Raw genomic sequence first — 13,163 nt, forward strand, 5'->3', positions numbered from 1 at the left:
AAATAACAACATTGTCTTTTTAGGCTAATTTAACGAATAAACATATTCTGTATTAATTCAAACGAATGGCATAACAATAATCATATCACGTTTATATACGTTCATTTTGATGTTTTTTTTAACACATACACTTCCAAGCAACTGAAATTGCCCTTTTGTTCTATTTTTCTATCATCTTTCTTCAAAATGGTGGATAACAACTACATTTGTTCGGGTGAAATAAAAACAGAATTTGGTATTTACCTGTGAATTTCGCGTGGTGATAAAAAAAATGCTATTTAAGCAATTATAATGGCGTTATTAAAGCGACACACCCCCAGAGTGACTCCGTTCCGTACGGACTTTGTGCTCCAGAACGAGGTGGTGTTTGGAATCCAGTCCGGGTTTTTCATCTTCCCGCTCCACTCCACTGAACTCCAACCCCCGCGCGCTCTATCAGCATCTCATTCCTGTCTCAATATGTCTCAAGATGGCGGCCAATGCAGGATCGATGTTTCAATATTGGAAGCGCTTTGACTTACAACAACTACAGGTCAGTTTCGAGTTCTCTTCGGCTCGCTTGGCTTAGCTTCGCCGGGGCTCTCGCTCGGTGGCTTTACGTTTGTGTGCTTTTTGTGTTCCGCCACCGCCGTCGTCTCATTCTGTTTATTGGGGGAAGAGAAGCCGAGAGAGCTCCCTCTCACATTGATGAAAGTGGCTCTCTCGCTGATCAGAAATTGATCCTCTTTGTTCAATTCCACATCGATCGGTCCACTGCAACTGGGGCGACCGGCGGGGCGACGACACGGCGGGGATGCGGTGAAATAACAACAAAAAAGACCCCCTTTAAAAAAAAACGGTGCTGCTAGTACGGGAAGCTTTTCTCCTTCGCCACCTTTTTATTGCGTGTTGTTCAACTTTTAGCGAGTAGTAGTTAGCCTGACGCTTTAGCCGCCGTGAGCTGGATGCTTTGCTGGGAGGATAAATAATACACTAAAACAAGTAACACTCATTATTACTCCCATTTTTTCATGTACTATTAACTAGCAAATTAGCAAGTTTTGTTGTTAGCAACATCTTTTGGCTAGCGGTTTTAGAGCAGTTAGATGATTAATTTTTGCATACATTGCCACGTACATTGTTTATTGACGACATAATTAGTAATATTGATTGATAAGGACCTTTTGTTGTGTTTTTTTTACAGTTAGCTTACAAATCGTACAATAGCTACTAATTTTGACATGCACGCGCAAGGGAAGGCGGAACCAGATCGAATATTGGGCCCAGTGTGCGTGTCAACAGCGAGTGTATATTGGAGCCAGTTGACCTATCACAACACACCAAGACAATGGCACTGTTGTGTGAGTGTGTGTGTGTGTGTGTGTGTGCCCCCCTCTCCCTGTGGCATTTAACATGGCCCTAGCTGGATTTCAACTTGATGAATATTAGAAGCCCACTTGCTCATTAACATAACATGGCATTATCTAGGCTAGACCACTGATAGTGTTTTCCCTCAAATAGGATTGGGTTTAAACTTTGTTTAAAAAAAAAAATTAGGTCACGGTGAGTGTGTTAGACAAAAGGACAGTGAATAAGTCTACCCCCGGCGGTCTTTGTGTTGCACTTATGCCACATCATCAAGGCTTCACTTCTCCTATTTATTTGATCCTGTGCTGCCCTCTTACTCCTGCCCCTTGTTCATGCATTATGTAAAAAAACGTGCTCTCTCTCTTTCTCGCTCGCTCTCTCCTTTCTGTCCTCACTATCTATCTCCCTCCCCCTTCATGTTCACCCAGCACCTTCCATCCAATCTTGCCCCCCGCCCACCCTTCCTCCTCCCATTTTTATTTTTTTCCACCCTGTCTCCTCACTGGCCCTTCACCCCGCTCTCACCCATTTCTCCCTATTTGAACTAGAGTGTGTGAATTTGTGCGGGATCAGTCTTTTTTTTTTTCCTTTCCTCCCCTCACCCCTCCTCTCATAGATTGACTGCCAGCATGGACAGTGAAGGCAGCGCCAGCAGCCAGGACATGAAAAATGCATCGCATAAGTTTGTGATAAGGCCCTGGGTAATTATGGCAAAGGCCCCTATCACAAGCGATTAGTCAGGACAGTGAATCTGAGCGTGTGCAAAAAGGCTGGCGCTTGGCAGGCCTGTCTGCAGGATAGGAATCAGTCAGAGCTGGTGTGTGTGTATATATGTGTGTGTGTGTGTGTGTGTGTGCAGAACTCTTCAGAACATTCACTGTCTATTATTGACGACATCTTATTTACTCTCACTCTCACCAAGAGGCTCCTGGAGGAAAGCCCTCAGAGAAGGACCATTTTCAACCCCCATTCTTGTTTTTGTTTTTGTTTTTTTTGAAGGGGGGGATATGCTGCATTCCATAAAAGTATGTAGTCAAATTTCTCACCTATGACTAGAAAAACTGCATGTTAACGCCAGTCAACGTAGGTAATATTGTACTGTTGTCCTGGTGATGCTAACCACACTAAAATACTATATTTAACAACATTTCCATGAATGACTAGAGAAGTTTTCTTTTAATATTTAGCACTGATCTGAAGTCCTGTTTCCATGGTAGTGTTGTATTGAGAAAAATAACACACAGGAATTGGAGGCATGTTGACTTCATGAAGGTCGGCTGCCATGTTTTTTATTTACATTTGACTTTTGACGCTTTGAGGTCAGACCACGTATGTTCCAGGTGGGGTAGTGGGTTCTCTTGTCCGTATTTGTTGGCCATGTGTTAACCTGCATATGACAAACATGAAAACTGAAAACTGAGTACTACCATATCGACCTCAATGCAGATTTTATTTATCCTTGAAAAAGACATGTCGTTTTATAGTCGGGGGTCATGATACAGCTTATACAGGTGCATGCAGACAGGTGGCTGCAAGGGAGTCTGAGCTTTTCTTCTTGTCACTCTCACCACAGACAACAATGACCCAGCAACACAGACATTCTGATGCTATGTTATGTTTTAGGATAGTGGCGAACAATGAAGCAGAGTTATTGAAAGCTACCAGTTATTTCACTGATATTGAAAAATGAGAAAAAAATGTTTCATAGCGTAGTGTTTTTAATGACTATCCCAGTATTCCGCTAGAACTGTCTGTTGAAACAACCACTTTAGACCACCTCTCCACCATTCCCTTTGCTTTTAAAACAGGCAAAGTAGGGATGGGCACTCGCACCTCGTTTATCGCCGTTAATTGGTTCCGACTGCGATGAGTGAATATCAATATTAATAAAACTGAATATTTTTGTAGTCGGGACATAGAAAGCCTGTGTTTTGAACATTATTAGAGCTCTCCAGACAACAAATAACTCCCCTATAGTTGCCTTTATACTCCTATTACGCAGGATCACCTCAGGGACATAAGAGACGGCAGCGGCTAGCATAGCATGCTACTGAGCTAACTAATTAGCCTCCAATTTATTCATTCTAAACATACAGGTTTCAAACGGAGTAGGTAAGGACAAAAGACACAAGGAGAAAAAACGGATAACTTTCGGTTTCACTATGTCATGTTAGACATGCCATGGCTGACTCCACACAGCGTGAAGGTAATGTAATATAACGTCATGTCTCATCAATGTAATATTACTGATGCCTCGTGACTAGACTTAGCAAGAATTCTGTTGAAGTACACTTGTGTACGCCACTTTACATTCAAGCTAGCTTGAAGCAGTTAGCATGGCCGAATGATTCTTAGAAGAAATAGTTTATTTGCCGACATGGAGGCGAGGATGAGTGACCGAGAGGAGCTGCTCCGGACATACTTTTGTGGCGCTAGCTACAGCGGTACATTACATTGATGTCGCTGTCAATTTTGCAGGACACGGCTAGGTTGTGTCATCAACATGCATTATTTTTTTATAGAATTGAAATCTCCATATTGCTAAATTTATATAGTTTCTTTTGTATATCGTTTAAATCAGCCATTCCTAATGCAGAAATGAACACTGATTGTTAGTATTGTACATTTTGGATAAGTTATGTCATGTTGTGAGTAAAAGAGTAATAATAAAGGTATGTTTTTGCTGAGAAAAATGTAAGTAAAAATACAACATATCTATGCTAAAGATTCATAAAAACAGTCATATGCGGTGTGTTTTGTTTTTTTTTTTTTACTGTGGCTTAGTTGTTCATTGCTCCTGAAAAAAACAAATGTATGACAGTTGCAGCAGTGTTATGAATATGTGATCATGGTGTACACATTTCTCGTGGTGGTTTTTTTGCAGCCTTTTCTGCTCTGTGTGACAATAGACTGGCAAAAACAATTTTGCTGTGTATGTTAGGCTTTTGATGATGAAAATCCCAGCCAACCTCGATGTCAGTAGCTTTAAGCCATCGCAGCCTATTCCTCAGGCTCCAGCTGCTGATGTTCATTAAAATCTTATTTGATCAGCGTGTCGTATTCCCCCTGCATGAGGAACTAGCTAGGTGGTTGTTACAGGACAGAGAGTGCTTTGAAACAGCGTCGCGAGCTGTTAACTTGTCTTCTCTCTACGCCCCCCCCCTCCCCATTTTCTCTTTCCTTCGCTTGAAACATAAATGGGCGCAACAGCGATGCTTTTAGCAAGGTCTTGCACACTCGCAAAATGGATCAGTGATTCAAAGATGACGGCAGGATGACGGTGAATTACAGATGGAGGAGGTCTTAACGACTCTTAATCCCTGTCCATCCATTACGGAGTGGAGTTTCTTTAGAGAACTCATCACTCTTCTCTTCTATTGTTGTTTTTCATTTGACCCAGTCAAGCAGTTTGCTTGGAACATCGTGTCTCTTCTTGACAGCGATGGGAGATTGAGCTTCATTACTGGCGAGCCCTAATAAGATAAGAGCCTTTAGTATGCTTTTTATTTTTTTTTTGCATAACCTTGGCAAATTGGAAACAGAACTCTAGTTGGGCACAAATTGTTAGACTGAATGAAAGAGCGTTTTCTTTTGGAGTCAAGCAGTCTCTTACCTCCTTCAAGGAGGTTATGTTTTCATAGCAGTTTGTTTGTTATTAGCAGGATTCGGTAAAAAAAGTATGTGTTTGTACTGTGATTTACTTCTGCTTGTGAGACTGCAGTTTTTGGATGTTTTTGAAAGTTTATGTAGGATGGTCATTGTAGTAAGGGGGGTTTAATTGAGTACAGCAATACTGTTCAGGTGAGCGCAGTAGCAATGAGGGACGTCCGCATCACAGGTAGGTGGGAGCGCATGGGGGCATGTGTATGTACGTGTGTGCGGTTTCTGTGTGGGAAAAAGCACACAAAACAATACTAGTGAGCACAAACTTATGAGTCTATAAGTGACTACAATGGAACCAAGCACAAGCACAAAGCCCACTACAATATACACGAGTTAGCAATATGTTCACAACTCAACCGCAACATAGTAGCGATGCTAATGAGGCTAACTAACAGGCTCTCACTAAATAAGTGAGAATAAACATTACTCACGTTTATAGACGCACACAGCTATACATAGCGTCAACGCCTAGCAGCTACCGTGACACGTTCAGGTACCCGACCAGCGTAGTGATTCCGAGCATCACCCGCACACATGTCAGCCTGAAATAAACCAGAACAGAACAGGATATAACAAGGAGTCTTTTGTGCAGTCATAATGCATTTTTAATTAATTACAAATGAATTAATCGTGTCTTTGGACAGTTGCGACAAAACCGAGCGCACTACTTGTCTGTCATCAGCAGAGGCACTCAACTCATTTGATGTTGTTAAGATGTTGTCCTCTAAGGTTACAGATTTTTTTTGGGTGGGTGGGGCTGGACGGTGGGGTAATATGATTGGTCCTTGCCAGTTATAAATGACAATGACACATTTTTTATAAACTAACTCAATAGAAAGACTCCAAAAAGTCAAAACCAATGGCAGAATTGCTCACAGACATGTCATATAATTTATGTGATCGCTCCTCCCTCCTAGAAAACAACACCAGCCTGGAAATGTGAGTTCAGAAAAGTTTAGCGGTTGTCCCATCTCTGAGAACCTGGGGGGTGGGGGGACAGAGCCTTCTCTGTTGCTGCCCCCTCCCTTTGGAAGTCACTTCCGCTACACATCCGTGACACTGCTGACCTTACCACTTAAAAGACTAATTTAAAAAACACTTGTTCCACGCTGCTTTTTAACAGATAACTCCTTGCTAGGCATCTTTTGAGTCCTGTAAGTAAAATATATTACTTGATTTTCAGTTTTCCCGATGTCCAAACAGCATCAAGGCATAGCTAAGCTAGTGTGAAAATAATTGACTATATTTGTGTAGTAACTTCAGTGAAAAGCGATCTAGAGTTCATTCTTATTGTCCAGCTTCTACCGGGTAAATTTAGTAAAGTCTTTGGTAAGCCGATCCCGGCGTGGCGGCCGGTGGCAACCCCAAGTGGTTTAAATCTCTCAGTGGCTGGCCTGCTGTTGTTGTCTGCAGGACTTTTTAGCGTTAATTTATGAGCTGGGTGTCTGAAGGCGCTGGTTGGGATATTTTTACCCCTACTGTTGCTGCACAGGCTGGTGGAGCGTAGCGGAAGAGGGGGGTAGGGGGGCATCACGTCATTGCTTTTACTGTAGCCAAGCAGCCCTCTGCCCGGTGACAAAACCTGGCATCGGGACTGAGCTTGCACTGTGTTTTGGTGGGTGTTGGCCGCTAAACATGAGTCAGAGAGTGGGGCGAGTGCATGGCAGGTCTTTGGTGTGCCCCGCACCTCTCCGCCCCCCCAACCGGTTTACTTGGCTTTCACTGTTTTAAGAAGGTTTTACTGAATCCCTGAAAGGAAAGCAGGACTGACAAACTCGTATCTCAGAGGAAGTCGTCCTCCCCAGTCAACCTTGGGAAAAATCTTCTTTTCCTTTTTTTTTCTATTTTCACCCTCCTGCTGCTGAGAGGCGTGTCGGGTACACCCAGTTTAACCAATTTAACAAACAAAAAAAATAACTTGAGTCATAATCTAATAATGCTGTCAAACACATTTTGCACTGCCATGGAAATCTTGACCAGCGCCGTTTTGAGTAAAGATAAAATGCAGTCAGTGTCGAAACAGATGGAATTGGTGGTGCTTAAAAAGTCTGTCTGTACAACGTAGTAATTAATATCTTAAAATATTGATTTGAATGCCATATTGACAGTTATTATGGCATCCTTTGGCAATGCTACTTATATTCTGGAAGTGTAAAAACGTCATTGTCAGTGTGTTTTCTAACACTTTTAAGTGGTATTTGAAGTATTAATGGCTTCTCCTAAGTGTGCGTGATGTTTTATTGACGTTCGCTTTGCATTATAATCGGAATGGCAGCTCTACGTATTTATTTAGTAAATGGCATCTAACTGCTAAACAATTTGGCAAACCGTGTGCACATGCTTATTCACGACTACAGTTGACACATTACATGGAAGTATATTTGCTGCCTGTATTAATATTCAGTTCATATGCATATCAAATGGTGAACTAAAGTAATGTGCGGTGTGTACACTTCAGAGTTGAAGTTGATGATCTCCTTGCTACTTTGTTAGCGCTCCAGCAAACACTGTTGTTGTGAGCATGTGGGTTCTATCCGGTCGCTTCTGGATTGTGCCAAAATTGGAGATTTCAGTGCTAATATGGCCCCGTTATTAATATTTGGTCGGACTGTAATAGTAATCATATATAGTTGCCAATCAGCAAAATGTACTTCAGTTGTTCTGAGTCGGTTAAACTACGGATGTTGATGTCGGTGTGTCTGATATTCCCCCTCCTTCCTCTCCCCTCGTCTTTTGAGGCAGATTTGTAAATGTTGATTTAATATGAGTTTCCACTCTACTCTGAAAACTTTTGATGAGGGTGTTCCGACTTAATGTAAGGTTTGCGCCGTCTTCTGTTTTTTTTATCACCACGTAGAGGAGCATGTAAACCAGACTTCCAAAACGGCAAATTGCAACAAGAGACACTTTGAAGTGTCAGGCATTATTTAGAGACCCTCTTGGAGTCCCTCACCTACAGACGGCATCATAGAGTTTCATCGGCTTTCATGACACAACCAGCCACTATTCAGCGTGCTCACTATTTCACAAGAGACATCACAGGCTTTTACTGACCAGGCAACTCTCTGTGGACTCTCTGTGTAATGCAAAGACTGTTTTTTTTTTAGTTTTGTGCGCTCATCTAAAAATAAGGCATTTGATCAAAATCCTGTCATACTTCTTTAGGTCATCTTGTAAGAAGTATCGCTGTAAATGAAAAAATGAAAACATAGCTTTTCTTCAGACGATTGAACAATATTGAATAATTATTAGGGAGAGTGGATGTTTTTAGGTTTCTTTGCATTCCAATCCACAGTAAAATATTAATAATTAAAAATACAGAAAACCATGGGGGGAAAAAACAAGCGTGTTGCTTTCATTGTCAGGAAAAAAAGTCAGTATTTGTGGAGTAATGTCCTGTAATTAAAGCTAATTATTTTGTTTTTAAGGAAATCAACAATACTTCATTGTGTTTTTCCATTCACTCAAATCATTTCGCTCTGGATAAGTAGTGCCTCAGGGTGGAAGAAATATATGGGGTGAGAATAACCTTGACGAAATGGCAGCGCTGCCAATCTGACGGCAAGGAAAAGTGGAAACTTTAAGCTTTAACCTGTTTGATGGACTCTGAAGTTGCACATTTCTGGCAAAGCAGCGAGGTGGGCCGTTGTGACCTTTTAAAGTTTTTTGTATGGGGGGGGGGGTGTTTACATGGTAATCCAAACAGAAAGCATGGAGAAAATGAAACGGAGTCCCATTCCATCAAAGCCATGTTAGCCCATTTTACAGCAAAAGTTCAGGAAACGTTTATGTTCACTATACACTCAGGCTGCAAATACTTTGAGTCAAACCCAATTGTAGCTTTAGTGTTAGCCTGTTAGCATTGGCATTGGGGTTCACTCGGTTAAACAAGCCGCCATGTAACAAACTAATGAGCATTTGATATGATTAATTTCACTTGTTGTTCACTGCTTCCTCCATTTCGACCCAATGAGACTTCAGTCTTTGCCATTGTTTTGTTGGTAGCTTGTGGTATCTCAAAATTGACCAACTTTTCGGCTTATTACCACAGCCTTCAACAATACACATGCGAGGCATCATTTATAACCGACCTAAACGGTAGCCTTCAAGTTATTTTCTTTAAACTTAAATAGCCAAAAACTTACCACTTCCACACAGATAGGGAGGATAACTATTAACAGTTATTTAACCTTTAACATGAACATTAATCAAACGTAATAATTTTTTCTGGGTACATGATACCATATAGCATCCATATCAAACTTGCGCGGGCCGCACTAACATTAAACTTTCATATCAAGGCAGGGCCTCAAACTAGTGTCCTGCGGGCCACATTTGGCCCGCGGGCCGTGTGTTTGAGACCCCTGATTTAGAGCAACTGCAAGACGGTCACACCTCAAGGACCAGTGCTGAAGTTTGCCTGAGCGCTCTGCTGAGCTTGAATGTAATGCATTACTCCATCTTGTTCCAGCAATGAGTCCTTTTCACATGAAACTAACCTGCTGTATAGTGTATATACAGAAAATCCTTATCTGAGTGTTGTTTATCACACCGCTATCAGGGAGCGTGGGCTAAATAAGACTGGAGAATCCCTATGTGCTGTCCTGATCCCATGTCAGCACATGACCTCGGTATCACTGTCTGTTTAGATCATTGACGGTTCAGTATTGAATTCTAATAGGCCTATTGGTGTGTACAAATGGTCCAAGTATTGAATTATGATATTGGCAAAGGCTGATGGCCTCGGGATTGAATTATGATATTGGTGCGCTGCAGCCTAATGGTTCTTGGTATTGAATTATGATATTGGTGCGCTTTGATGGTGCAGGGATTGAATTATGATATGGCTTGCTACCTGCTAAAAGCTCACTCGGTGTAATTTTCAATGTCAATCACGGCCTCAATGGCTGGATCCATCGCCGGCCTTCAGGCTCAAGTCATCATTCACATCAGAAGGGAGCAGCCTTCAACCTTTACCCTCACTTCTCCCTCCATTTTTTTTCCACTCTCTACTTTTCTCTTCACTCATTTGGGATCTGTTTCTCGAAATAATGATTACTGTTAAATAGCACATACTGTATACCAGGGGTCTCAAACACACGGCTCGCGGGCCAAATGTGGCCCGTAGGACACCAGTTTGAGGCCCCCGCCTTGATAGGAAAGTTTGCCCGCGCAAGTTTGATATGGATGCTGTATGGTATCATGTACCCAGAAAAAAATTATTACGTTTGATTAATGTTCATGTTAAAGGTTAAATAACTGTTAATAGTTATCCTCCCTATCCGTGTGGAAGTGGTAAGTTTTTGGTTTTTTTAAGTTTAAAGGAAATGACTTGGAGGCTACCGTTTAGGTCGCTAGCTCTGTAGTTTGCGAGTTAGCATGTGTCTCAAGACCCTGCAGTTGCGCAATATGTTGTACATAAAAGTGTATACATGTGACTATAGTTGTGTTTTGTCATGTCTACAGGGCTAATCTGAAAAAAATAATTTGTCTACCCACAAACTATATGTGGTTTCTTAAGTTTTTATTATTTGCTGTTTTATTATTATTATTCTATTTATTACTGACTGATTGATTTTCTTTATTCTTGATTTGTTTATTTTTCATCTTATTTTGTGCAGAAAAATCAAAGTTAAGATATTTGAGAACAGTGGAATGTTTTATCAGCGCTTTTATTGTAGAAAATTGGAACCAAAGCACTGAAAATTTTTTTTGTTTTTAATAAATGCATTTTTTTTCGAGTTTGAGACCCCTGCTGTATACTGTACATACTGTATGTATGATCTGGGATCCAGCATTGCATGTAATAGCAAACACTATGATTCATTGACTTTAAACTCATACTGATGGAAATTAGTCCTATTAACTTGCAGTATTATTGAAGCACAACACACTAGTACATTCATTTACAAGGCCCTTTATGCTAAAGTAATGGAACAGTAATGACTGTGAATCTTTAGGTGAATTCAATTCTGCAGGTGTCCACACCTTCTCATTTGTTTATGTTGAGCTCATTCCCATTTTGGTCAGTTTTTTAAAAGAAACCAGAGTGCTGATGGTTCTGCTGCCAGCTTGCAGAGTAAATGGAAGGCCTGCTTCTGTGTCAGCCCTCTAAAAATAACACAGACTGCTGGCTGGGCTCAGCAGAAATCTACCGCCCGATTATGATGATTCAACTACCCTGTGTTCACAGGTGTGTGTGTGTGTGTGTGTGTGTGTGCGCGCACTTTGGATGGGCTGTGATTTCTACATAACCTAAGGTTGGGTTCACTGCTTTATTTTTGAAGTGTTGAGGTTCTTGTACCTACTGTTGCCATAGTAATTTTAAGCGAAGAAAGGATGATTATTAAATTATCTTTTGATGGTTGGTTAGCACAATTATGCCAAAATTACATTAATTGTCTGTCAGGTAAGGGGTTTGAATGAAGTTGTTTTCACTTTTTTTTGTTACAGTCCACTCGCATTGGCGCCCAACCACTGTGTAATATCCATCATTTCAACTGCCAGCTATACCACATATACTGAATACATATTTATGTGTGATATTTTAGCCAATTTTAGTAATTGGATGGGATTGTCATTGATGCCATTGTCAATTGAGTGAATTGATAATTCTTTTGAACTTAAATGCAAAATGACGGAACAGCCAACTTCTCCCGGCAGAAAACACAAGGGATTTGGCGCATTAGCATGCCTGCAGGCAACAAAACCCTTTTTTTTGTAGCTGCTGTCATAATTTCAGTCGAATTTTGCTTTCTTGTCACCTTATTTATTCAACGTGTGTCTCTCATGTCCGCAACAGCCAGTAGAATCTATTAAGATTTTAAAAACATCTTTGTTTACCAGACTTAAGAAATGAAAATTTGTATCCAAAATGCACTTGTGCCCTCGGATGGAACCTTGGCCCCTGTCAAACATTTGACCCCCCCAGCAGCTGCCAGACTGGAGACAGGGTTCAGGGGTGGGCTGACCCCGTCTGACCTGGCTACGACCCCGGACCAGTCTGACTGGCCCAACAGTCGACTGCACCATCTGCCTCACCTTTCAATCGCTCTAACCTCCTTGAACTTGAACTTGTGGAAGATGTGATTTTAGAAATGGTCCAATAATCGCTTTTAATCGTTTTATTTTAAGACAACCAGCCAGAGTCTTTTTAAACATTTCAATTTGTGAACTGGGGAGCCGCTGCTGCAGGAGTTTCAGGAACCTTCGAATGCAGAGCGGATGAATAATGTCACACTCCCCATATCCCGTTTTTTTTCAAAACCGAAACTAGACCACTGTTGGAAAAGGAGGGGGGAAGGGGACTGCGTGTTTAGTAGACACAGGCTCATCCGCTGACTGCTGTCTGACCCCAAGTTCAGCAGTATGGTTATTAATAGGCCCAGAGGCCTCAACTTCCAGGAGGCCCTCTGATCAGCTCCAGATGTGGTATGAACGAGAGGACAAGTCCTACTCAGCTAATCCATGTTTCTCATGGAGCCCAAAGTAGGCAGATTGGCATTTGTAGAGACTGATAAAGAGCGAGGGAGCAGGGAAGGGAGGGACAGACTGGAGACCTTTCCACAGCAGGAGTTTCTGTGTGTGTGTGTGTTTTACTTATTACACTCTCTGCCCCAAGACGAAAAGACCATAAAAACGTATGGCATCACCATGGCGACCATAATAACGACCTATAAAACAGCGTGTAAACGGTGAAATAAGACAAACAGACCAGAACAGCCCTGACTGACTTGGCTTGGCTGGCTGACTGAATGGCTGCCTTCTGCCATAAAACTATTTGAGAGCCAGACTGAAGGAATGCCTCGGAGGGTGCTATGGCTGTCACGACACATGAAAGGATTAGGCTCTGTGTTTTATCTCCTCTTTATCTGATGGTAATGGATAAGCTGAGTGTAGCCCTATCATCTGACGCTTGGGCCCCAGGTTTAATGTTTTAGTAGGGTGATGGTTTGATGAGTTGACCGCTTTGGTCTATTGATTGCCATTTGATGGTTTTGATATGTAGGCTGTGTGAAACGGGTCAAGTCTTTTATGCAGCGAAGGTTCCAAATAGCTTTTAGTTGTCCTTCATGCAACCCCCCCCCCCCCCTCCATTACTTTAGTGGTTTGTTTGATGTTTGGTTCAATCAATAGAAGGAGCTGGAGCTGTT

The 13,163-nt window shown here is 41.7% G+C and overlaps 1 protein-coding gene across 5 annotated transcripts in view; it reads left to right on the plus strand.

Annotated features, from left to right (window-relative positions):
• The first annotated feature begins 405 nt into the window (after positions 1 to 405).
• Positions 406 to 13,163, plus strand: part of cux1b (cut-like homeobox 1b) — an 80,336-nt gene continuing 67,578 nt past the window's right edge. For all 5 annotated transcript variants that reach the window (XM_058079252.1, XM_058079250.1, XM_058079246.1 and 2 more), the window contains exon 1: positions 406 to 532. In XM_058079252.1, the coding sequence (XP_057935235.1) occupies positions 470 to 532 (63 nt within the window). In that variant the 5' untranslated portion in view covers positions 406 to 469. The remainder of the gene's footprint in view (positions 533 to 13,163) is intronic.

This window comes from Doryrhamphus excisus, chromosome 8 (genome assembly GCF_030265055.1).
Source record: "Doryrhamphus excisus isolate RoL2022-K1 chromosome 8, RoL_Dexc_1.0, whole genome shotgun sequence".
Classification (NCBI taxonomy): domain Eukaryota; kingdom Metazoa; phylum Chordata; class Actinopteri; order Syngnathiformes; family Syngnathidae; genus Doryrhamphus; species Doryrhamphus excisus.